The 26,715-nt window shown below is 41.6% G+C and overlaps 1 protein-coding gene across 1 annotated transcript in view; it reads right to left on the reverse strand.

Annotated features, from left to right (window-relative positions):
- Nucleotides 1-4,613: 4,613 nt before the first annotated feature.
- Nucleotides 4,614-26,715, reverse strand: part of DUSP22 (dual specificity phosphatase 22) — a 42,125-nt gene continuing 20,023 nt past the window's right edge. The window contains exons 4-7 of the mRNA XM_032223294.1: nucleotides 18,731-18,780; nucleotides 12,647-12,721; nucleotides 10,236-10,407; nucleotides 4,614-5,073 (exon numbers count right to left, since the gene is read on the reverse strand). Coding sequence (XP_032079185.1) covers nucleotides 4,942-5,073; nucleotides 10,236-10,407; nucleotides 12,647-12,721; nucleotides 18,731-18,780 — 429 coding nt within the window. The 3' untranslated portion in view covers nucleotides 4,614-4,941. The remainder of the gene's footprint in view (nucleotides 5,074-10,235; nucleotides 10,408-12,646; nucleotides 12,722-18,730; nucleotides 18,781-26,715) is intronic.

Consider the following 26,715-nt stretch of genomic DNA (forward strand, 5'->3'; position numbering starts at 1 on the left):
CTGAATCATGAACTTGTTTTTCATTTGATCATCATACAAGGGGGTGATTTTTCACTCCACGTGGGTACAGCTGAAGAAAAATGTGGGTTGATCCCTATATATATTGTATATATCACAACTATTATTCAGAAGTCAGAATTATATGCTACATCATAGCCACCTCAAGTTCAAAAATCTGCTCGTGTACATCAACATGAACACACACTTTCTCAATCTTTCTAATCCAAGGTCTCTCCAAGTGAGTTTCTATTATCACCAGCCCACATAAAGTTTGGGTTATATCAAAAGCAACAACTACTACTACTACTACTACTACTACTACTACTACTACTACTACTACTACTGTGGTGGGTTCAAAAAATTTTCAAACCTATTCTGTGGGTGTGGCCTCCTTTGTGGAAGTGGCTTGCTGCCCATGTGACCGGATGGGAGTGGCTTGCCACCCATGTGACCAGATATGAAGATGCCGACGACACTTGTCAGAACCACCTTAAATTCCCTCCCACACAGCACTGGCATGCATAAGAATATGATGTAAACTTGCTTTTTAAAAGGCATCTTTGGTTTGCGTTAAAACAACTTCAACACACGCAATGTTCTGATTGCACCACAAACGCAGTAGTCATCCTTACCTTTCACAGAGGCACTGAGTTTTATAAATAGGAGCATGATAGTGTAGAATAATCATATCCAAGGACCAGTGGTGGGTTTCAAAAAAATTTGGGACCTCTTCTGTAGGTTTGGCCTGCTTTCCGGGTCCACTGGTGGAACCTCTTCTAACCAGTTCAGTAGATTTGACGAACCGGTTCTACCAAATAGGTGCGAACTGGTAGGAACCCACCTCTGCCGCAACCTCTTGGACTTCTGGAAGGGTCTCCAAACTTGGCTGGATTCTAGTGGGGGAACTTTACACTGGAGGTGGATAGTGGAGTATAAGGGAAGAGCTCGCTTCTGTTCATGTGCCTAGTTCCCAATTTGATCTGATTCTTGTTGATCATATTTTTTTTAATATTCATTATTTTATATGATTACTCATCTCAGTCAATGACTGTATGTAAGAGTGTCTTTGAAGAAGACTCGGAAGCTACAATTTGTTGAGAATGCAGCAGCATGACTAGTTAATCCCTTGTGACAGCATTATTTGGCCAGCTACTGACTATCAATAGGCTTCCTGATGCAATGCAAAATGCATATAAAGCCCTATGTGGCCAAGTTATTTGAAGGATGTACCTTCTTCCCCAGGCTATCTGCCTGCCCTACATGCTCCAATAGGTTGCACAGTGGCCCCTATCTTGTGGGATGAACTTCCTCCTGACCTTCAGTTGACTCTGAACACGAAAGGCCCTGGCTCTTAGACTTATATATCACTTCACGGTGCTTTCCAGCCTTCTCTAAGCGGTTTACAAAGTTAGCATCTCACTCCCGACAGTCTGCGTCCTCATTTTACTGCCCTTGGAAGGATGGGAGGCTGAGTCAACCTTGAGCCTGGTGAGATTCAAACTGCCAAATTGCAGGCAGTCGGCAGTCAGCAGAAGTAATCTACTGCAGTACCACATTCTAACCACTGTGCTCCCATGGCTCTTAATATCATGAATAGAGATATGGATCATGTTGGTATTTTGATTGGAAGATTGGATTTAGATTTGGATTTATTACATTTATATGCCGCCCTTTCCCCCGAAGGGGACTCAGGGCGGCTCACAATTAAAGTCAGGGAAGGGGGTACAGACAGGGGATAAAAAAGATGAACATAACAATACACAATTTAAAAGCACACAACAGCCATACCATTCAAGGAGGGGGACAAAAGCTCTTTAGCCCCAGGCCTGTCGGAACAGCCAGGTTTTAAGGGCTTTGCGGAAGGCCTGGAAGGTGGTGAGGGTTCGAATCTCCACAGGGAGGTCATTCCAGAGGGTCGGAGCAGCCACAGAGAAGGTTCTCCTCCGGGTAGTTGCCAGTCGGCATTGGCCGGCTGATGGAATTCGGAGGAGGCCTAATCTGTGGGATCTAATCGGTCTAGTGGAGGTAATTGGTGGTGCATTGGCTCACCATATACTTTAAGCATAAAGTACTTTATACTTTTGATGCTCGTATTTTGTTGAAGCTGGGCAGCATACATGTTTTAAACAAATATATAAAATTCAAAACCACTGGATGGAACATTTTGTGTGAATATAGAATCCAAATCAGGGGTGGGTTTCAGGCGGTTCGCGGCGGTCCCCGCGAACCGGTTGGTCGGCGAACCCGGAAGTAAGTAAACTCCGGGAACGCCGAAGGGTCCACCCGCCCGCCCGCGTTTCTTACCCGGTTTTGACAAGTTCTGCGCTTCCACGCATGCGCAGGATGCATACAGCACCTGCGCGATCCTCCAGGAGCAGCTGGAGCATCGCACAGATGCTAGTACGCATGTGTGCACTGCGCACGTGCACGAGGACACCGCCGGCCCCGTTCCAACCGAACCGGTTGGAACGGGGCGAGAAACCCACCCCTGATCCAAATGATATTCAAAGAATGACAGATTCTTTGATGTAATGCAGGGCTGTCAAACTGAAGGCCTGCGGGCAAGATCTGGCCCGCAGGGTGCTTAGATCTAGCCCCCGGGGCTACCCTGGAAACAGCGAAGGACCGGCCCACAGTGCATCTGCCAGTGAAAACAGAGCTTTGGAGGCAGCCCTCCCAAGTCCCGTTTTCGCTGGCAGAGCACTGCAGGAGGCCGTTGCAGCCGAAAGTGGAGCTAGGGAGGGTTGCCCCCCCAACACAAGTGATGTTGGGCTGGCCACACTCACCCAGCCCCCGAGATCAAACCCAACCTTGATGCGGCCTTCAATGAAATCGTACTTGACACCCCTGATCTAATGAGAAGCACGGATCTCAATGGTGGGTTTCAAAAATTGTTCGAACCTACTCTGTGGGTGTGGCCTCCTTTGTGGGAGTAACTGGCTACCCATGTGACTGGATGGGAGTGGCTTGCCACCCATGTGACCGGATATGAAGATGCCGACGACACTTGTCAGAACCACCTTAAATTACCTCACACACAGCACTGGCATGCATAAGAATAGGATGTAAAGTTGTTTTTCAAAAGGCATCTTTGGTTTGCATTAAAACAACTTCAACACATGCAATGTTCTGATTGCACCACAAACGCAGTAGTCATCCTTACCTTCCACAGAGGCACTGAGTTTTATAAATATGAGCATGATAGTGTAGAATAATCATATCCAAGGACCAGTGGTGGGTTTCAAAAACTTTTGGAAGCTCTTCTGTAGGTGTGGCCTGCTTTCCGGGTCCACTGGTGGAACCTCTTCTAACCGGTTCGGTAGATTTGACGAACTGGTTCTACCGAATAGGTGTGAACTGGTAGGAACCCACCTCTGACGGATCTGAACGTATTTTTTTCTCTTCTAGTATGGGATATAATTCATAGACTTAATCATATTGAAGACAAAGTCCAGCCTTTGCAGAATACTTAGAATATTCTCTTCTGTTTGACCATTTAACAGTTTCTCTACCACAATTATTGGTGACCTCTAAAAGTGGCGACATATTATCACACTTTTTTTTTTAATAAAAAAAAACACCCTGAAGCTTTTATTGAATATATTCCACTGAGAAAAGCAGTCAAACATGAAACTTCCCATCAAGATACTTAATATACAATAAAATATTTTTGCCAGTAGTATTTGGGGGGGGGGGGATTTTCTGACATTATTATAGCACAGTAGCCATGATTAATTCTGTCTTAATCTTTTAAATATATTCTGTACATTCCAATATACTTTCAATTGTCCTCCACTGTTGAAGTATTAAAAGGATCAAAGAAACAGTTAACAGCTTCCCTGAGACAGACACCAGGGCAATAAATACTGCAACGTTATCTGTAATGTTTTTCCATCAGCCGATTCACGCGGACGTTTTGAGTGGAACCTCTTTGAATAATCATTTCTAAACGAAGATATTCGCGGGAGAGTAGCAGCCATGCATACACCAGCGGAGCCTGGCTTAATTCAGGTGCAACATTTTTCTCACTGCTGAAGAACAGAGCTGCTATTTTGAACAGAACTCTTCTGCTGCTTGCGGGCCTGGCTGTAGCGAAACCAGAACTCCCGTTCATCACAAGACGCTCCCTGGGGTACACATTCCCCCCCCTCCAACACGCTTTAGAAAAACCCTACATAATTTGAAAAGTGCAGCTGTTCCAAACCCTGTCTTTGCAGATGGCCTGAAGAATAGGAATCTGCAGAAAATGCATTTGGCCATTGAGAACGCGGGCCTGCTGTTTTCGCACCACAGGGAAAAGAGTAGGCCCTTCACAGTGGTGGGATTCAAATAATTTAACAACCGGTTCTGTGCCCTAATGACCATCTGGGTAGGTGGGGCTCAGAGGTCATGTGATTGGGTGGGCGTGGCCAACTCAAGGTCACTCGCGTCGATGGGCGCTTCGCCTTAGCTGTTACAATGTAGCAAGGGTTAACCGGAGAGGCAGTTTCTGTAAGCAGGGCAATAAAGATGAGGCTAGAAACAACACCAGAATGTTTCCTTCCTGCCTTCCTTACAGGATTAGCCCTGTAAAGTGGAAAAAAACAAAAAGGAGATTTCTTCCAACAATCGGTTCTCTGAACTGCTTAGAAAGTTACCAACCGGTTCTCCCGAATAGGTGCGAACTGGCTGAATCCCACCACTGGCCCTTCACCTAATGAAGGCAAGATCAACCACGAGTATAACAAGGTTCATGTCCTGGAGTCCCACTCCTCAAATAATTAAAGGCAGGTGTATTATAACAGCACAAATAGCCCATCTGCCCTCCCCTCAATTATTCTTTTCCAAGCAAATCCTTTTTCGGCACGTGCAGAAAGATGTGAGCGCAAGTTACCCTGCTTAGTTGTGTGACTATACCCTGAACGTTACAATAAATGTTCGGCTGTCCCCGTAGCAATGATATCATTCCACGGCCTTCCAGGTATATTTGTAAGGATCGGCTGCATGGAGTTTGTGCTTCTGCAAAAGAGCCTCGGCATCTTGTTTGTCTTGCAAAGGGTTTTCGCCATACTTTGCTTTAAGCCAATCTCGGAACTGGAAAGAGGGAAGCACAAGAGACAATTCAGGAAGGTTGAAAGGAAACTGGGAGAGGACAGTTTACACATTAAATTTTGTCTAAACTTCAAGAGACAACCCGCAAGTTAGTCCAATTATGTAGATAAATGTTAATACGACGACGCGCATAAGAAGCAGTACAAGCACTGCTTGTAGACATTATAACACTTGCACTGGATTTCACCATATACAGGCGTGACCCGACAAATGCGTGCCCGACAACAGCGCGCCGACAAAACCGTGGCGCTAAAACTGCGACGTCAACAGCGCACCCACAAAGGCGCGCCGACAAAAGAGCACCGACAGAAACGTGATTATGGTTAAGGTAAGGGTTAGGGTTAGGTTTAGGTTCAGGGTTACCTTTAGGGTTAGGTTTAGGGCGTGCTTCTGTCAGCACGCTGTTGTCGGCGCGCTTCTGCGCTCATTCGTCAGCACGATTTCAAACTCACGGTTTTCTCCCCACGGTTTCGTCGGCGCGCTTTTGTCGAGCACGCATTTGTCGGTGAACCTATACAGGTACAGCGGACATCACCTTATATAGGCAGTCGTCGACTTATGACTGCAATTGAGTCCAAAATGTATGTCGCTAAGCGAGACAGTTATTAAGCGAGTCTTGCCCCATCTTATGACGTTTCTTGTCACGGTTGTGAAGTGAATCACTGCGGTTGTTAAGTTAATAACATGATTGTTAAGTGAATCTGGATTTCCCGTTGACTTTGCTCGTCAGAAGGTAGTCATGGGGGATCACATGACCCCCCCCCGGGTCAAAGCAACCGTCATAAACGGTGAATTCTGATCACGAGACCATGGGGAGGCCGCAATGGTCGTGAGAAAAACGGTAGTAAGTTGCTTTTTTCAGTGCTGTTGTAACTTTGGACGGTCACTCAATGGACTGTTGCAAGTTGAGGACTAATTGTATTTGGACATCTGACAGAACTACTGAAGTTGTGTAAGGATGTAACTATGAGTCTGATGCACATAGAATGAAAGTTTCGGGAGTTTTAATACATTCAGGTGAGATATTTAGGGGCATTTAGATAAGAAGAATCATGGACAGAAACAGATACTTAAGTCTTTTCTATACATGGTTACTTTACTTCTACAAACATACATTGCTTACTCATATAGTAAAACACTGAACCCTGTGTGTCTATCATCAAAAAGGCAATTTTTAAATAAGCAAAGAAGCCTGTGGAACAGTGGTGGGTTTCACTGTGGAACAGTGGTACATTTTCACTGTGTAAGGCAGCAAGAAAAGATTTCAGTGCCCGAGGAAGAAATCTAACATACTTCCCTAGTAGAATATATATATATATATATGTTAGATTTCTTCCTCGGGCACTGAAACCATACACAGTGAAAATGCCTTTATCCCTTATCTTGGGAGAAGCTCAGTGGTGGGATTCAGCCGGTTCGCACCTATTCAAGAGAACCGGTTGTTAACTTTTTAAGCACTTTGGAGAACCAGTTATTGGAAGAAATCTCATTTTGTTTTGTTTTTTCATTTTACAGGGCTAATCCTGTAAGGAAGGCAGGAAGGAAACATCCTGGTGTTGTTTCTAGCCTGATCTTTATTGCCCTGCTTACAGAAACTGCCTCTCCGGTTAACCCTTAATGCATTGTATGTATGTATGTATGTATGTATGTATGTAGGTAGGTAGGTAGGTAGGTAGGTAGGTAGGTAGGTAGGTAGGTAGATAGATAGATAGATAGATAGATAGATAGATAGATAGATAGATAGATAGATAGATAGATAGATAGATAGATAGATAGATAGATAGATAGATAGATAGATAGATAGATAGATAGATAGATAACTGAAAACTTACTGCATATTCAATGATATTCCAAATCTGTCTTAACGGTTAAATGAAATGCCATGACATGTAGCACATTCCGTATGACTATGGTCAAATATCACACAGGTTGAAAAGTTCAAAATGACTAGCAACAAGCAAAGAGGGAGACAACTTCTGAAAGCAACAAGTGAATTGCAGGAAGCTGAGAAATTTTGCTCGTGTTTAGTGCTTTTTGTAGACATGGCCAACAATTTGGCTTCGGGGTTTTGTTTTGTTTTCCAGAATGACATTCTCCCAGATTTCACCACTACAAAGTTAGATTCACACATTGTACTACTTTAGAAGAATGAATAAGTCACCACTGGCTTATCTGACTAAATCAAACCAAACCAAACCAAACCATGCTGTAACCCAGAAAGTGAATCCTGTCGTTGTGTATGAAGCTGCTTTATATCAAAGCAGTTTATCTTAGTGTAAGGATGACACTTACTTACCTTGCATTGAGATATACCCAAGATTTTTTTTAAAAAAAAAACTAGCCTATTAAATTGTTTGTGGGGGCTGGTTAAGTGACCCTGAATTTGCAGGGACTATATGGCTATGCTAAGCTAATACCTTTTTTAAAGTCAATGTATTCATGTGAGGACAAGTGAAGAAATTATCTTATGACACTGAAATTCAGAGGGAGGGAGAGAGATAGAGAAGGGAGGGAGAGAGAGAGGGATTATCTATATCCACCGATCTTCTTAAAAAGATATTTATATAATGCAAGGATATTTTATCAACTATTAAGTATAAAATTATTGCAAAAGTTGAAAATTAAAGAGGGAGATATCCAGATTGGAAATTCCCTTAATATCCCTAGTCGGTAATATTCCCATTTACTGTAATTCTCAATAAAGTGCAATAGGTTATAGTTCTGAAAAGTAAATATTTAGTACTAAAACTGCTCAAACTTACAAATACTAACTAAGCATCAATTTATTAATATTATTAAGCTCCAAGTATTTAAAATTGTTTTCCCTTTTTAAGATGACAATTTAATGGTACAGTCCGGAGGGCCCAAGACTTGAAAACAGCTAAACATGGCTTGAGTCCCAATTTTTTCACACTTGGATAACGAAGTTGATATATTGCGAAGGAGGATCAGTTAGAGAAAGCTTTAGATTTATGAGCGGAGAGCTTCAACAATGTTAGCCTGGTGGCTAATCCATTCAGCGTGTTTGATCCAATAGCACGCTTGGGCACTAAGGAAATAGATTTGGACAGATTCAGCTGTCCCACATGAAGACTTGTCTATGGCAGGGGTGATAAACTCCGTGACCCGACAAATGTGCGCACGACAAAAGCGCGCTGACAAAACCGCGGCGCTAAAACCGCAACGTCATCAACGCGCTGACAACAGCGTGCCGACAACAGCGTGCCGACAGAAGCACGATTTAAGTTAAGGTAAGTGTTAGGGTCAGGGTCAGGTTTAGGGTTAGGGTTAAGGTTAGGGTTAGATTTAGAGCGCGCTTCTGTCGGCGTTCTGTTGTCGGCGCGCTTCAGCGCTCATTCGTCAGCGTGGTTTAGAACTCATGGTTTAGTCGGGTGCCCTTTTGTAGGGCGCCCTTTTGTCGGTGAACTGATAAACTCAAGGCCCGAGATCTTGCCCATGGGGCCACCCTGGAAACAGCGAAGGACTGGCCCATGGTGCCTTTGCCTGCGAAAACACTGTTCTGGAGGGCTGAGCGTGGCTGTCCCAGGCTCTGTTTTCAGTCACGACCGCCTCCTGCAGCCCTCCGCCAGCAAAAATGGAGCTCACGGGCAGAGAGCTGCAGGAGGCTATTGCGGTCAAAAACAGGGCCCGGGAGCCCGTTTCTGCTGGCAGAGTGCACTGGCCACCACAGGCGCCCCCCGCCACGAGTGATGTCATGTTGGCCACGCCCCTGCAGGCCATGCCTCCCCAGCCCCCCCGAAGTCAAACACAACCCTGATGCAGCCCTCAGTGAAATTTAGTTTAACACTCCTAGTCTATGAAGATTCTCAATCATCCAGGTCACTGTTGTTCTAAAACTGCTTTTCCAAAAGGCAACTGGACTTTAAAACATTTCATTTTCTTATCCAAGAAGCTTCTTGGATAAGAAGCGAAACATTTTAAAGGGGAAAAAAACCCAAGAAAGTCCAGTTGTCTTTTGGAAAAGCACCTTTGGGATACATGCAGTGGTGGGATTCAGCCAGTTCGCACCTATTCGGGAGAACCGGTTGGTAACTTTCTAAGCAGTTTGACGAAACGGTTGTTGGAAGAAATCTTTTGTTTTTTCCCACTTTACAAGGCTAATCCTGTAAGGGAGGCGGGAAGGAAACATTCTGGTGTTGTCTCTAGCCTCATCTTTATTGCCCTGCTTACAGAAACTGCCTCTCCGGTTAACCCTTATTACCATTGTAACAACTAAGGTGAAGTGCCCATCGACCTGAGTGACATTGACTTGGCCACGCCCACATGATCACATGACCACCGAGCCCCGCCTACCCTGCTGGTCATTAGGGCAGAGAAGTGGTTGGTAAATTATTTGAATCCCACCACTGGATACATGGAAATTAAACCAAGGGAGGGGCCTAGTCATATGAGCCACCACCAACTCTCTTATGGTGCCTATATTCCATCCTTCATCCACATCTTGGCATTTGCTAACACGGTGCCCTACAAAAAAAGAGAAGGAAATACCAATTTCTCCAAATTTCTGAAGGTTGGCTTTAGAAGGTCATGCACAACACATTCGAAGTAACAATTTGGGCACATGAGGCCCCCCAGTCTATAAAGGTTATTGGCATCTGTACAAGATAAACCACTCATGGAACAGCCATCTATTGTCTGATGGAAGCATGGACCTTGTGAATCGAATCCACATTCTACATTAATAAAAGCTCATTCTGATCCCAGCCATGAAAATAAGTTATGGAGCTCAGCAACCAGCTTGCAAAATTCCTATTTCAGAGCAAAGAAAAATAATTATTATAGTATGTCAGACTATGCACAGTGTGACTACTACTTTGAGGTAACCCAGGAGCAAAATACAGTACACAGAGGTTTTGTCTTTCAAATAGTGGTTTATCTACAAGGCAAACCAGGCAATCAATCACTCTTCAACTCTAACATGGAGAGAGATATGGCCTCACATGGCCTCCCTTATATAGACAGCTTCTTAAAGTGGCAGTAACCCTGCTAACTCATTCTCATTTCATCATCTCGGTCTACAGCCTTACAGCAGCTGATCAGCTATCAAATCATCATTACTTTAACATATTAATGAGTCATGGCTTTTAACTTAAGCTGGCGATGCCAAAGATTCAAGAACTTACCTGGGCCACTTCGTTTTTTTCAAAGTCTTCAAGCTGTTGCTGGAAGCCCGTATTTGGACTGGCATACGATCTCGACACTCGGACAATGGACAATGCATCCTCCCAGCCAAAATCGGTGATAGTCATTATATAGGCCACGACCAAGGTTGCACTCCTGGAAACACCGGCAAGACTGCGCCACCATGCCAACACAAGTGAAAAGAGATGGAAGGTGAAAATTACGTAGTAAACTGAAGACCATGGCTGGATATAAAAGAAGCATGGTAAACTTTCCAGGAGAATAAAGAAATGAACATGAGATATGAATGAACTAAGGTTGAAATGAAACTGTGGTTCATTGACAGAGCACAGGCTTTGCATGGAGAACATCCCATATTTAATGCTTGGCAATTCCAGGTAAGGCTGGAAAAACTCTGCTCGAAAATTGTGGACAGCAGCTGTCAAGTCAACATAATCGACAGAACTGAATACAAAGCAGGCTCTGAAACCTCAGTGTTTAAGTTAGGAACGTTTAAGTGAGAGAAACTCCACAAAACATCTCAACTTTATTAATTTAACTGACAGAGACTCCAAGAATTCTTATCGTGATAGCGATTCCTGCTTCACTCCTTAAAAAAATATAGTTCTCTGTTGTGGCCCAGCAGGAGCCGTTGGAGCTGCCACCAGACTCCGACAGCGAGGGGCCCTATGAGTTACCTCTGGAGGATGTGGAGGACCCTGGACAGGGTTCCGACTCCGAGCAGGGCACAGAGAGGCTGGTTGGCCATCAGGAGGCGCCTGAGCCTTGGACCAGTGGGGAGGAGACAAGGGATTGTGATCCGAGGGTCAGCAGTGGGGAGGAGCCAAGGGAGTTGTTTCTAGATGCCCGGCAACGGAGAGCTAATAGGCGTAAGGAACAATTACGCAGTTACAGGAGATAATTGCACTCAGCTGGTGTCAATTAGGCTCCTCTCCAGACTATAAAAGGACTGCTTGTGCACATGCCCCTTTTGCAGAAGTCAACACATGAACTAATGTTGGAGAACGGGATTGTGAGCTTGGCAGGCTGGATTGCTGCCAAGATTTATCTGTGCCGGTTTGCTGCCAAGGACCTGTCTGTCTGTGAATAAATTCCATAAAGTATCTTTGGCTCGGAGTGCTTTGGTGTGGGACAAGGGGGGGGTCAGAACAGTTCTCTAAGTTCTTTGGAGGGAGAACGATATCCCACATTAGGAAAATTGACTTTGGGAGGAGCTTAGCCAAGTTTTACTTTTTTCTAAACGGTAGGGGTTTTCTTTGGTACAAAAGACAATCTACAGGCAGAGTATCGCTAGTACATCCAGTGGTGTCACAAAACAGAAATGCAACAGCTTCAAAGGGAAATCAATGTGTGACGGCTAGTCCTCGACTTACAACAGTTCATTTAGTTCAAAATGAGAACAGCCCTGAAAAAAGTGACTTATGACCATTTTTTTCCACACTCATGACCATTGCAGCAACTCCATGGTCATGTGATCAAAATTCAGAGACTTCACAACTGGCTCGTATTTACGACCGTTGCAGTGTCCCCAAAGTCATCTTTTCTGACCTTCTGACAAGCAAAGTTAATGGGGAAACCAGGTTCACTTCATCATCATGTGACTAACTTTATCAACTTAACAAGGTCGTTCCCTTAACAACTGTGGCAAGAAAGCACGTAAAATGGGTGTAACATTAAGAAACGTTTCATTTAGTAACATGAATTTTGGGCTCAATTGTGGTGGTAAGTCGAGGAGGACCCGCATTGTATATCCATAAATGAAAGAATACAATTTAGAACACCTCTTGGGGCAGCCCTTGAAGAGCATTCGGAGACTTCAGCTCATCCAGAATGCAGCCGCGCGAGCAATTGTGGGTGCACCTCGGTACACCCACGTTACACCTATCCTCCGCGAGCTGCACTGGTTACTGATTGGTCTCCGGATACGCTTCAAGGTGCTAGTCGTCACTTATAAAGCCCTTCATGGTATTGGACCTGGGTACTTGAGAGACCGCCTGCTGCCAATTACCTCCCATAGACCCGTTAGATCACACAGATTAGGCCTCCTCCAGGTTCCGTCTACTGGCCAATGTCATCTGGCTACTACCCGGGGGAGGGCATTCTCTGTGGCGGCTCCGGCCCTTTGGAACGAACTCCCCGCAGAGATTCGGACCCTCACCTCTCTCCAGGCCTTCCGAAAAGCCGTTAAAACCTGGCTGTGTCGGCAGGCCTGGGGTCGATGAGTTCCCTTCCCCTCTTGAATCGTGTGGCTGTTGGTTGTTTTAAATGCCCTGTACTTTTTGTTGTAGTTCTTGTGTTTCCCTTCCCCTCCTTTGGGTTTGTGCGCTGCCCTGAGTCCCGCCGGGAATAGGGCGGCATATAAATAAAATGAACCTTGAACCTTGATACATACCAGTGGACAAGGCAGCCTTCACCTCTAAGCCGACACTCATGGATAAAAGCAATGCTTTCTTTAAAATGTCTTGCTCTGGAAAAAGAAGAAAGTTTACTAGTGGAATTCAAGAAGTTAAGAGGGGTTTGCGTTGGGACACTGAATGTAATCAAATTGACTTGGATGGATTTTAAAAAGATATTGCAATGAATGTGTGAGTGTATTCCCTAAGTTTTGTGGATGTGCAAGTCTGATAGAACCCTATCCAAGATGTGTCATTAGTGTTGGGTTGTTGCCAACAATTCTGTTATCTACACTTAGGGGTTCCACCACAAAACCGCGCTCGACTAAACCGCGTCCGACTAAACCGCGTAGCTGATGTCATCAACAGGGCGACAACAGCGCGGAGACAGAAGCACGCTGTAAACCCTAAACCTAAAATTAACCCCTAAACCTAAACCTAACCCCCCTAAACCTAATCCTAAACCTAACCCTAAACCTAACCCTTAACCTAACCCTAACCCTAACCCTAACCCTTAACCTAACCCTAAACCTAATCCTAACCCTTAACCTAACCCTAAACCTAATCCTAACCCTTAACCTAACCCTAACCCTAACCCTTAACCTAACCCTAAACCTAACCCTAACCCTTAACCTAATCCTAATCCTAATCCTAAACCTAACCCTAATCCTAAACCTTAACCTAACCCTAAACCTTAACCTAACCCTAAACCTAACCCTAACCCTAACCCTAACCCTTACCTTAAGTTGAATCAGCTTGCTTTCAAAGCACTATTTAAAGCGCCCTTCTTTCTCCGCGCTGGCTGTTGTCGCCCTGTTGATGACATCAGCGACACGGTTTAATTGGGCGCGGTTTAGTCGAGCGCGGTTTTTACGGGTCACGACACTTAGGTTCCACTACACATTCTGTGTTTTAGACCAGGGGGTAAGCAACCTTTTGGACCGTAGGGACCACTAAAGTCATAATTTTAAATCCTGCAGACCACTAATATGAATTTTTTAAAAAGATAAATAGTATTTAGTGCAATATAAAAATACAATTTTTTTTTCTGCAGACCACCAAAATTTTCTCGTGGATCCACCAATGGTCCACAAGTGGTGACCACTGTTTTAGGCAAACAGTTAAAACTGCTGAAGTAGATCTCTCTCTTACGTAAACTGCAATATACATAGAAAATATACATAATAGATTCCCCCATAAAATGTAAATGCCTTATACATACATTCCCAAATAAAGCTTCTTAATTGTGGAAGGTAAGAAAGCCCTACAATCAAAAACCATTCTGAAATAAATTCTGAAAAAAAGCACTATGTGATGATATTCAACTCACTAGTCCTAAACAACATTTGGGAAAGCTGCTCTTAACAATTGGCCACAGCCACATTGTCACATGACCACCGAGCTATGCCTACACCCAGCTGGTCATTATGGCAAAGAACCGGTTGTTAAATTATTTGAATCCCACCGCTGCCCTGGATACAGGATTCCCATATGTCTGCCTTTGGGGAAAGCTAAAAAAAAACTTTTAACTAATTCAAATCAAGCATTTCAGGAGGACGAATGGTAAGCGAGACCCGAATTGTAAGCAAGAGTGAAATCTTTCAATACTATCCACCGAGGTATCGATATCATAAAAATCATTTCGAAACTGCCTGTTTTCAAGACAACAAATCAGCTAGGATTTGTTTGGGTGTTGAAAATACTTCTGAAGGTGACTCTATCTGGATGTTCTTCCAAAAGGTCACAATTCATTTACCCTTCAAATAAGCAAACTAAGTTTTTCTCCCCCTTAGTTTAATAAGTGGCCCAAACTGAATTCCACCGCTTTGGAAAAAGGGCTAAGAATAAAAGCTGACTTCCACGCTGGAACAACTAAGGCACCTCAATCCAACTCCATCCCAAGCAGCTGCTTTAGAAGGATATCGTGGATGATGGTATTAAAAGCTGTTGACAGGAGAATAAACAATGCTGCATTTCCTTCACCCTTCTATCGGCGACTAAAGAAAACTCGGAGCCAAGCTGAAATGGATTTATATCCTCAATGTCGTTCAAGGGTATGTGAACTTGTGTATTTGCTGGCTGGGGAATTCTGGGAGTTGAAGTCCAGACATCTTCAAGTTGCCAAGGTTGAGAAACACTGCCCTAAATCATACAATACATTCATAAATCATAAGCTACAAGCATTCGCTGGCTGGGGAATTCTGGGAGTTGAAGTCCAGACATCTTCAAGTTGCCAAGGTTGAGAAACACTGCCCTAAATCATACAATACATTCATAAATCATAAGCTACAAGCATTCGCTGGCTGGGGAATTCTGGGAGTTGAAGTCCAGACATCTTCAAGTTGCCAAGGTTGAGAAACACTGCCCCAAATCATACAATACATTCATAAATCATAAGCTACAAACAACGGTTGATAAATCGTAATATGCCAATAGGAGAAGGTAGCAATAGCAATAGCAGTAGACTTATATACCGCTTCATAGGGCTTTCAGCCCTCTCTAAGCGGTTTACAGAGAGTCAGCATATTGCCCCCAACAATCCGGGTCCTCATTTTACCCACCTCGGAAGGATGGAAGGCTGAGTCAACCCTGAGCCGGTGAGATTTGAACCGCTGAACTGCTGATCTAGCAGTAGCCTGCAGTGCTGCATTTAACCACTGCGCCACCTCGGCTCATTTGTAGCAGGAGGCAGATGAGAAAAGCACTTTGGTTTTGGATTGAAAGACTGACCACTATGGAAAGGGCCAAAACGCCTCTCATACGGCAATATTGGGATCATCTTGAGAAGCTCATGCAGAGGGCAGTGTCTTATGAACCATCCCTTGGGAAAAGATTGGAAAAAACATGAGTCCTCCTTGTATCCAGTTAGCCAGTGGTGGGATTCAAATAATTTAACAACCGGTTCTCTCCCCTAATGACCAGCTGGGTGGGAGTGGCTCAGTGGTCATGTGACTGTGTGGGCGTGGCCAACTCCGCATCACTCAGGTCGATGGGCGCTTCACCATAGCTGTTACAATGCAATAAGGGTTAACCAGAGTTATAGTTTATTAGTTTTAGTTTTGTATGCCGCCCACTCCCGAAGGACTCCGGGCGGCTTACAATAAACAATAAAAGGGAAAGGGGATAAATAAGACAATACAACAATTTAAAATACAACAGAATTCATCGTTACAGTGGGGCTGGATGCTTCAACAGCCTCCGGCCTGCCGAAACAGCCAGGACTTAGTGGCTTTACGGAAGGCCGGGAGGGTAGTAAGGGTCCGGATTTCCACGGGGAGCTCGTTCCAGACAGCCAGAGCTGCAACAGAGAAGGCTCTCCCCTGGGGGGTGGCCAGCCGACATTGGCTGGCAGATGGAATCCGGAGAAGGCCAAGTCTATGCGATCGAATCGGTCTTTGGGAGGTAATTGAGAGGCAGTTTCTGTAAGCAGGGCAACAAAGATGAGGCTAGAAACAACATCTTCCTGCCTTCCTTACAGGATTAGCCCTATAAAGTGGGGGGATAAGATTTCTTCCAACAACTGGTTTTCCCAACTGCTTAGAAAGTTAACAACCGGTTCTCCCGTGTAGGTGCAAACCGGCTGAATCTCACCACTGCAGTTAGCTGAAATCATCAACTGATTGAGTTGCAACTGGGAACTCACTGTTCTGTGAGAAGCAAATATGCTAAAAATATATCTCGAAAGCATTGAGTGAAAGAGGCAGAGCACTCTGTTCGGAGCGAAAAGGCAAGCGCTCGGTTTCCTTCCGTGGGCTCCAGGCAGGCCCTTTGAAACTGTTTTTGTTTCTCTAACAAATCAAGATGATCAGGAAGTGCCTCTACCCCAAAGCGCAGCTGTGGCTCGAATATTCTTCGGTAGCTTGTATTGTTCCACTTTAGTTGCGAGTCTGAGCAGCTCTGCTGTGAAGTAAAAAGCCTTTTGAGAATAGGCTCAGCACATCTGTGATTCAGCAAAAGCGAACACACCACACGTGCCACGTACTATGGCCCGTACTATGGCATTTAAGTAGCAAAAGGCTAGCAGAGGTTCAAAAAGATAAGGAGATCATTAAACATTTGAGGGGCTGCCTCAAATTCTACTAGGTCAGTGGTTCCCAAACTTGGCAACTTTAAGACTTGTGGACTTCAACTCCCAGAATTCTCCAGCCAGCAGAGCTGGGAGTTAAAGTCCGCAAGTCTTAAAGTTGCCAAGTTTGGGAACCACTGTACTAAGTCATTAGTCTGGTTAGAAAAAGCATTTCCATCAAAAGGTCAGACAAAGCCTCTGTTTCTTATTCATCTATCTAGACACCTAACCAGAAAGTACTTTTTAACCACCAAAACACCAACGCCAATTAGTAAACTGCATTAATGCAAAAGCTTTCCAGTGCATCAGATTTAAAGTATTTCCCCCCCGTAAATAAACGTAGGAAAGATTCCTATGATGTTTTTGTTCTTAGCTTTCCTTAATACAGAGACACCTACTACTCGGGATACAGGGTTTTCTAATATATGCCGCTTTTTAGCACCAATTCATTCAAAAACCATTTTATAAAAAGGATTCGTCTTTTCCCTGATATCTTCCTTTGTTATGTGGTGTTAATGCCTTAGTTGCTGGCTTTTAAAATGTCCTTTAAAAAAATATTTTGTTATTGGAGAGATACAGGTTGATAGATGGAAGAGTATAATTCAAAATTAGCTAAACTTAGTTAAATCCATTGGTAATAGGTATAGTTAAATAAAAATTGACAATGATAGCAATGTATACAATGTTGAGTTGTTATGATAAGTAATAATTGGATATGAGAAGGGAAGGTTAGAAATATTTTTGGACTATATATAAAGATTATTAATGACAATAATAATTATCATAAAAAAACAAAACTATATACAGTTAAATTTTAACTAATGGGGGAAAATGCTATGATATAGGATATAGTTAAATAAAGAAAGGATAATGATAATAAATTATATACATGGAGGATTAGAAAACTTTGGTATTAAATATTATGGATGTTTAGCTAAAACAGGATATGAGGTCTTAATGTTAATGGAGGATTTTACAAATAAGTAAATGAAATGCCAGCATGTGGTTATGGATTGAATCTTGGTATATTTAAGGATGAAGGATGTTTAAATAACTGTAGTCAAATAAATATAGTAAATATTTGAGTTAAGATATTTGAATTAATATGAATTATATTTGATGACGGTGGAAGAGATGCACAAAAGCTTTTTGTAACCAGCTGATACACTTTTTACAACATATGTTTGTTTTGGAAATAAATAAATAAATAAATAATTAAAAAAAATATTTCAGAGAAGTTTAACTGCTTTGTTTATGCAACCTTCAAAAAGGCAGCTTTCTTTTTCAAACTGATCTTTCACAAACCAATATAGGTTGCTGTGTACAAGTATTTTTTCCCCTCTTCCTAACCAAAACCAGATGCTGATAGACTCAATTCAGTACTGCCATTATTAATGTGATCCTATAGATTTCCGCCCACGAAACCTGGAGCCAATTCCTTTTATAGATATAACACTTACGTACCGCGTGAAATTTTACAACAGAGATAGGGACTTGTATTCTCTGTGATGTTTCCCCAAACATCTGTATCCACATTATAGCAGAAAGAGACCAGACCTATGGCACGTTATAGCGCCTCTCTGATGGCACGTTAGCCATCGCCCCAGTTCAGCTCCAACACGTATATCTGCATGTCTCTGTCGCGCATGCGCAAGAACTGAGCACAGCGGGGTTTGTGCGCACATTCCTGGCAGGTGGAGCATGCACAGGGGGAAGGGGGCATTTGTGGGGTCACACATGCATACACGGGGCACGTGCAGGAGTTATGCGTGCATGTGTGGGGCGGGGCACATGCACGAGGGGGGTGCATTGTATTTTGGTGGTTCGGGGAAGCGTGCGCCCTTTGGCCACTCAGTCCAGAAAAGGCTAGTCATTACTGGACTAGACTGTGGTTTCCAAAGAAGTCAAGGGGTTACATATATTTGCAAATTCAGATATATTTTGCTTCCATTTTAAAAAAACCTGGACTATTATCTAGATAGCAGTGGTGAAATTGAGCACAGTTTTAAATACTTACAGATTCTGCGAGGGTGAATCTGCAGCAGGGATGCACAGGTATTTTATTCCCTGTAAAAAAAAAGGGGGGGGGAGAAGGAAAATTGTAGTAAAACATATTCAGAGATAGGAACCTGTTTTTCTTCTGGGTGGTGCCCAGGAAGCATTTTAAGATTTAAGGTTCATCCACCAGATTTTATGCAGCATTGAAATTTTGCTGGAATGGAAAGAGTCAGCTTTTTCGCTTTATTTATCACATTTCAATGTATCTTTTTAATTCTAATGCTATAAATTACCAACTGGCATGCATTTCTTCCTTCCTTACAGCATGTGGAAAATAAAATGCATGTGTCCTTTGGGGAAGATGGTTATTATTTTCCTTGCTATGTATAATTGGTTATCATTATTATTTTTTTTAAAAGCAGCATGGGCTTTTGAAAATAGAAACTTTCCTTTTTGAAGATTATTAAAGTGCTGTACCAGTACTATCCTAAAGTCTTAATCATTTTTAATAGGCTGCATTCACTTTTTTTGGTCAGTCCTTACAAAAAACTATATGTAAAACAGAAGGAATGAAAAGTGAAAAACCACGCGAGAATTGTCTTGCTGGATTCAATCAACATTGTCAAACTCTTTGATGCTTTCTCTATGTAAAAGAACCAAAAGCTGAAAGTCAGTGCAGTCCCAGATCATCCTCCCTGTCAACATTCATATATGAAATATAGTAGATGTTCAAGATCTCATTACATCAGTGGTGGGTTTCAAAAATTGTTGGAACCTACTCTGTGGGTGTGGCCTCCTTTGTGGGAGTGGCTTGCCACCCATGTGACCGGATGGGAGTGGCTTGCCGCCCATGTGACCGGAAATTCATAATTATGAAATTATGAATTAGTACTTAGGTCGGTCCAAGTAGCTATTCAGAAGTTAGTGGTTAGAAGCAATTGTAAAGCAAGATATGGAATTAAAACCAGAAATATTTTGTTGGCTATTTGAAAGGGAGTATAATATATATTTAATTTTACACATGTTAGCAGCTGCTGGAATTGTGTTTGCACAACAGTGGAAAAACAGAGATATGTAAATGAATATTACAATGTGCAGGAATAAATAAAATGACAATTAAAATCAAGAAGGCTTTGAATACTTTTTCATGTGGGATTGGTTTTAGCAATTGCCAACTAATGGAAACAGAAATTAGAAATCCAAAAGTATGAAAGAAAACACCAATTATGTAAGGAAAGGTCCCTAAAATGTATAAGGAAATATTACTAGATCATTATTAATGTGTAGATAACTGCGGGACATTACACACCCACTAGTAGTGGGTTTCAAAAAATTTCGGAACCTCTTCCGTAGGTGTGGCCTGCTTTCCGGGTCCACTGGTAGAATCTCTTCTAACCGGTTCGGTAGATTTGACGAACCGGTTCTACCGAATAGGTGTGAACTGGTAGGAACCCACCTCTGCATTACATATATATCTTCTCAAAGGATAGACCCTTGATTTGGCAAGTCCACACCTCCAGAAGAGCTACAAGGATATCAAACTCTTCCAACTAGATGTGCCTCATCATTGACAGATATGGGAGGCAGTACTGTAGAACCAACTGTCCTCTGGATTGCTAATCCTATAAATCATATGTTAAAATTTCTTATTTTCATTTATTTCAGCATTCCAGCCAATCTTTAAAAATTCAAAATCTCTTTACAACAATTGATACTTGCTACTGGACGGGTGCATTGAAAGCTACCTTGTACATTCCCTGCCCCCAATACTATCATCCTTCCTATTTATGGAGATAAGGAAGGGGGCTAAAATGGGGAAGTGCTTTGCATAAACTTTGTTGCAAAACCATCATCTTCACATGATTCTCCCAATTAAGTATTAAGCAGGAGCCAAGACAAAATCTAAAAGGCATACTTCAAAAAGCCAATGTGGCCAAGATAAAAATCTAAATGTGATTTAATTGATTAAAAACAATTCATTTGGTTATTTCCCCCTATATTTAATAATTTTCTCTTTCGTATTAAAAAGTATAATTCAACTGCAATCTTTGGATAGTACTGGGGATACTCAAAGCATTGACGGGGTGCACACTGTGTACGCAGTAGAGAAATATTCCCCTCACTTACGAGCAAGTTAAAAACTACTTTGCTAACTTTTTACATAGTACTAGTCCAAGTCTTAATATATTCCATTTGGTACATGTCTCCTTGGCCCACAATAATTCTTTGAAATGTACTGATTTCTACTTCTGTCTTTATCAGTTCGTCAACAAAATGAACCTGTTTCGCAGGTTTATATTATGGATGTTTAGCTAAAACAGGATATGAGGATTTAATGTTAATGGAGGATTTTACAATAAGTAAATGAAATGCCAGCATGTGGTTATGTATTGAATCTTGGTATAGTTAAGGATGAAGGATGTTTCAATAACTATAGTCAAATAAAAGTGGAGGTACAATGATGTTAATATAGTAAATATTTGAGTTAAGATACTTGAATTAATATGAATTATATTTGATGACGGTGGAAGAGATGCACAAAAGCATTTTGTTACCAGCTGATACACTTTCTACAATATGTAAAGAAGGAGGAGTTGTATGTTTGTTTTGAAAATAAATATAAAAAAAAAACACAAAATGAACCTGCTTCGCGTCGTCGTTCCTGTAACTCAGAAACCCTTTAAGGAAACCAATGTGGAAACCCTACTTTTGCTACTCAAAAAAAACAACCCTTAAATTCAGCTTCCACAACCATACAAGTACATTTCTCAAGGTGGCGCAGTGGTTAAATGCAGCACTGCAGGCTACTGCTAGATCAGCAGTTCAGCGGTTCAAATCTCACCGGCTCAGGGTTGACTCAGCCTTCCATCCTTCCGAGGTGGGTAAAATGAGGACCCAGATTGTTGTTGGGGGCGATATGCTGACTCTCTGTAAACCGCTTAGAGAGGCCTGAAAGGCCTATGAAGCGGTATATAAGTCTACTGCTATTGCTATTAATTGATTCTCCAATACGTGATGTCCACTTACCAATACAGTTTATTGACTGATGTAATTGATGTGTCGTATGCATTCACTTTGCATCAGGGAATCAACGTGTATAACCAATCTTTCTGGCCCACATCTATTCACCCAAGTCTCTATGACAAACACCCTCGTAGGCCTTTTGATCTATCTTACCTTAACTTATTATCTGTTTTTATTGGAGACTAATCTGGCATTCATAGCATCCTGTGGTTGTTCAATCTTACTTCCCTGATACTTTTAGGGACAGAGTTAGGAACCATTTTGATTGGATGAAGGCAATGTCAGGGAATAAATCGAGAGGGCACAAAAAAAGGAAAAACTTTCATTTGCAAATGAATGTAAATAATCAGTCACCCTAATCTGAAAAAGCTCATAACATTTCCAGAATTATGTTCTACTTTAAGTGAAAGAGAAACCAGTGGGGGCCTCATTGTTAATGGAGACTCATATTTGAGTCCATCCTTAGCCATGGAAGTTCATTGGAGCCTCCGAACCAATATAACCCAGAAGATTGTTGTTGGGAAAATGGGAGATAAGAATGCTATGCTTTGAATTTCTGGAAGAAATTTAACAAACAAACCCATGACAGTTCCAAAATCTGCAAAGTTCCTCTCTCCCATTTTTTTCTCTGTTTTGACTCCCCAAAAGAAACAATTTAATTGCAGGACAAATCAAGGTTAGCTGGTGTTCTGACCCCCCCCCCCCCTCGTCCCACACCAACACACTCCGAGCCAAAGATAAGTTACGGCATTTAATTAACAGACAGACAGGGCCTTGGCAGCAAACCGGCACAGACAAGCTTCGGCAGCAATCCAGCACAGATAAGCCGTGGCAGCAATCCAGCCTGCCAAGCGCACAATAATGTTCTCCAACATTAGTTCCTGTGTTGACTTCTGCAAGAGGGGCGTGTGCACAAGCAGTCCTTTTATAGTCTGGAGAGGAGCCTAATTACCACCAGCTGAGTACAATTACCTCCTGTAACTGCGCAACTGTTCCTGACGCCTATTAGCTCTTCGGTGCCGGGCATCCAGGAACAACTCACTGCTGGCATCCGGATCACTCTCCCTTGTCTCCTCCCCACTGGTCCAAGGCTCAGGTGCCTCCTGGTGGCCAACCAGCCTGCTCGGAGATGGAACCCTGTCCAGGGTCCTCCACATCCTCCAGAGCCGACTCATAGGGCCCCTCGCTGTTGGAGTCTGGTGGCAGCTCCAATGGCTCCTGCTGGGCCACAACAGCTGGTACATAAAATGAATTAAAAATGTTTTTCTCTCCCTGCCCAATTCTAAGTTAGAGTAACTTAAAACACATGCATTTGAAAAATATATACTTATTGTCCTCCTTGCTGTTCTGCTAGTCATACAATATTTTTGGCCAGCAGATACTATTCTGCCTGGTACCACCTGATTCAATAGCATCTTTGCAGCATGTCGATGTGTCCAGAAATGGGATGGAAAGGAGTTTCTCCTTTGACTAACCATCGGAAATCAGAATATGGGTAATAAATAATGGTGTAGATACTCTGGAAAGTGGCAGCAGACACAGCCCTTCGTGCATGCAAAACTATCAAGCAGAAGAAGTTTCACACTCATTCTCTTCAGGCAGCACCTGTGAGTAGGAATTTCATGAAATAGCAATGGAGCATATCCTACAAACAAGCACACCAGAAAATGTGTAACACCATGACGCTGGAATAATACCCGGAGCATAGAAAACAACATGTAACTTAAATGCAGTTTCTGGCAAAAGCCAGATTCTAGATCCCCTCCTCCAAATTCCAACGCACCTTAATACGCTTGACAGAATGGGAAGCCAATAAATTCATTTTCCTCTCAGTTTTCTATTTCATCAGAGAAAAGTTAACCACAAGCATAAACCTTTTATTTCTCTTAGGCCCTGAAAGTCAAGAAAACAGTTAAACCGATACAAAGGGAGAGTTAACAAAACTAGCGTAAGTCTTCTGATTTCAAGATTTCTTTCTTTCAACTTTGTCAGTCAATTCAGCCAAATTTCTAGCATTCGTACTCACTCCCTACAAAATGGTACCACATCAATGAGACCTTTGTGACCTGTTTGAGGAAACTTTCTCAAGACTCAAAACTTCTGTATTGGAAACACTATGCTTAATTATTAGTAGGTTCAAGAGTTTCAGATTATCCATGTATCCAAAATATACACTTCATTTAGAATTTAACAATGGCAATATTTTAAGCTAGGTAATTTATAGTTCACATGAATTATATTTACTGGATTTTTAATCACAAATTATAGATGTAAAACAAAGTTACTTATTAAGATATGTTTGTGTGTGTGTGTGTGTGTGTGTGTATACATACAGACACACACACATATATAGTTAAACATTTTTAAAAAACATATTGTTATTTTTTTGCTTTGTTAAGGCTTATAGAACTATGGAAGATTCAATTCCACTTTGGCTACCACATAATCACCATTTTTTTCTTCAGTTAATCTTGTTTTTATCTGTTTTGTTTTAAATCTCTTCTTAGTTTTTAGTTGCAACCCGAATGTAAATTCTACTTAAAGGAATGGATAAACTGTAAAGTTGTTATTGTTAAAAGAAGAACTTGAGAAAGGAAAACCTAAATGTCAAAAAAAATGAGACCACGACGTTCATTCATGTTTTATACGGTTCAAAGAATGCCTAGAAATAACTATTGCTGTGCCTAATCTGTTTTAAAAAAAATGAAGTCAATAGGAAATCTTTTACTTTCAAACAATCACAGATGCAAACAAGTGACATTAAAAACCTTCAATACTTCGTTTCATGGGAATTGTTTTTAGTTGACAAAGTGTGTTGCTTGATTACATAAAATTAATAATCCACATGCTGAAAACGTGGCCATCAAAATTTTAAGCACATTCTGTTAAAGACATTTTCTATGATCGTCTTTAGAATTGGAACATACATTATTTCGAATGAGACAACCAATTTATAGGAACCTGGATGTCCGTTTTGCAAATGCTCTTAAGATACTACAATAACTTTACATTTCAGTTCCTTATCCATTTACAGATCAACGAATCACTACTTTTTTTTTAAATTTAAAGTAATAAAGCAATCTTTTAAACGGTCTGAACCTCGGCACAATTTTCTAGACCAAATTTTTTTTTTTAAAAAAAAGTGGGGGTTGGGGAGAAGTGGGGAGAGGGAGCAATAAGCATCACATTATTTTTGGCATGGCACTTCTCGGTATTAAAATTTATGTAAATTTTTTCAACGATGACTTCCAAGAAACATTTTTAATAGCCAAAAACAAAACTTCAGGGTACCTAATTGTGAAGCCAGATGCAAATAAGAAGCCTCAAACACCTGGCAAAGTTCTTTCAGGTTAGCCCAAAAAGCCCCCATATGTTATTTTGACATGCCACATCAACAGATGAGGAATGGATACTCTCCTTTCAGGAGGGACATTTCGTCAGAAAACGGCCCGAGTAGGAAGCAGTTGGTTTCTCATGGTTTTCTCAAAACTAAAACAAGAGGTTACCAAGAGTTTTGGTCAGCCCTACTATAGGACCAAATAGGCAGGTGGGGGGGAAAAAGGGCCGTCACCCAGGGTAGATGTTGACTCATTTTATTATTGAAAATATTCAAAAATTCCAGCAATAAATGAAGCCAATGTACCGTTACTTCACCACCGAAGATGAGCATCCTACTATATGAAAAAAACAAGATTGTTACACACAGGAACACACACAGACACACACACACACCATGGAGGGTTGAAGATTAAGCAATATGTTACTCTTCTGAATATATCACAAAGTTTGTTTGACCTTGACATTAGTGAAAACTATTGCTGAATCCTATCCTTCAGGATGTAGCTTAGATTACGTTGAAATTCCTATAAAGTTCATAGGGCATCATTGGAATATTGTACCAAAGTAACTAGGAAGCCAAAGACTCAAAGCCATTTCAGGAAAAAAAGTGTTCACGCGAATGAAACATAACACTTCTCCAAATAGATCAACAACAGACTTTCCCCCTCGAGATCAGTAACTTCTCCTAGGTATCAACAACTTATTTTCAGATGTTGATTTTGTTTGACTCCTTAGGGACAAAAAAAGATGGAAGAACTATATTTAGTTTTGGGGAACAGGATTAAAAGTCAAATGGATTGCTAATATGCAAGATACATATACAAGAGTTTTAATGAAAACATGGAAACATTTAGGATTTAAATATATTATTTATGAGTCTGCAGACTGTAAATTTTTGTTGGCAACGTAGTAATTATGATTCAGGTTCTGATGACAGTTACAGCACTATTTCCCATAAGACTACGATTATGAAGTTTTAAAAGCCCCTTTTATTAATATTAAGAATATTAAGGACTATCTAAATGAACTTCAGTTAGGACAGCTACACTTATTTTTTTCGGGGAGATAACAGAAGATAAATATTTAATGTTAAATATTTAAGATGGGGAAAAAAATCCTTGTTTTAACTTCAATTTTTATGTGTTTTAAGTAAGCAAAATGTAATTTGATCACTGATCTTTAAAGAAAAGTCAGTGAAATTTTCTATAGGAGTTGAAGCAAATGTGTACAAAGAATGTATATTCTCAGCCGTCTTAGTAGCTACTAGTGAAGAATGAAGAACATTGACTTAAAATTTTCATTTCCAGCCTTGTGCCAAAATTCAGCATTGGTGGAACCCAACGTTACTCCAGACCACTACTCATAGCATTCTCAAACAAAGAGATACTTGTGTAATGCTCTCCCCACCACAAACTGCTACTGATTTCTGGGAAGTACTGGCTGAAGTCGTCTTTCTCTTTTACTAGTTTTTTAAAAAAAATCTTCTATTTTTTACTTGTATTACTATATTTACGGGAGTAGGATCTGTGAAGATATGAGGGCTGTTGTAAGCTTGCTGTATCTATGATATCCCGTGTTACTGGATTTATAAACTCATTTGCATATAACAACAGATGTAAGCAACATTTTGACGATCGCAGG

The sequence above is a fragment of the Thamnophis elegans genome, chromosome 8 (assembly GCF_009769535.1).
Source record: "Thamnophis elegans isolate rThaEle1 chromosome 8, rThaEle1.pri, whole genome shotgun sequence".
Classification (NCBI taxonomy): Eukaryota; Metazoa; Chordata; class Lepidosauria; order Squamata; family Colubridae; genus Thamnophis; species Thamnophis elegans.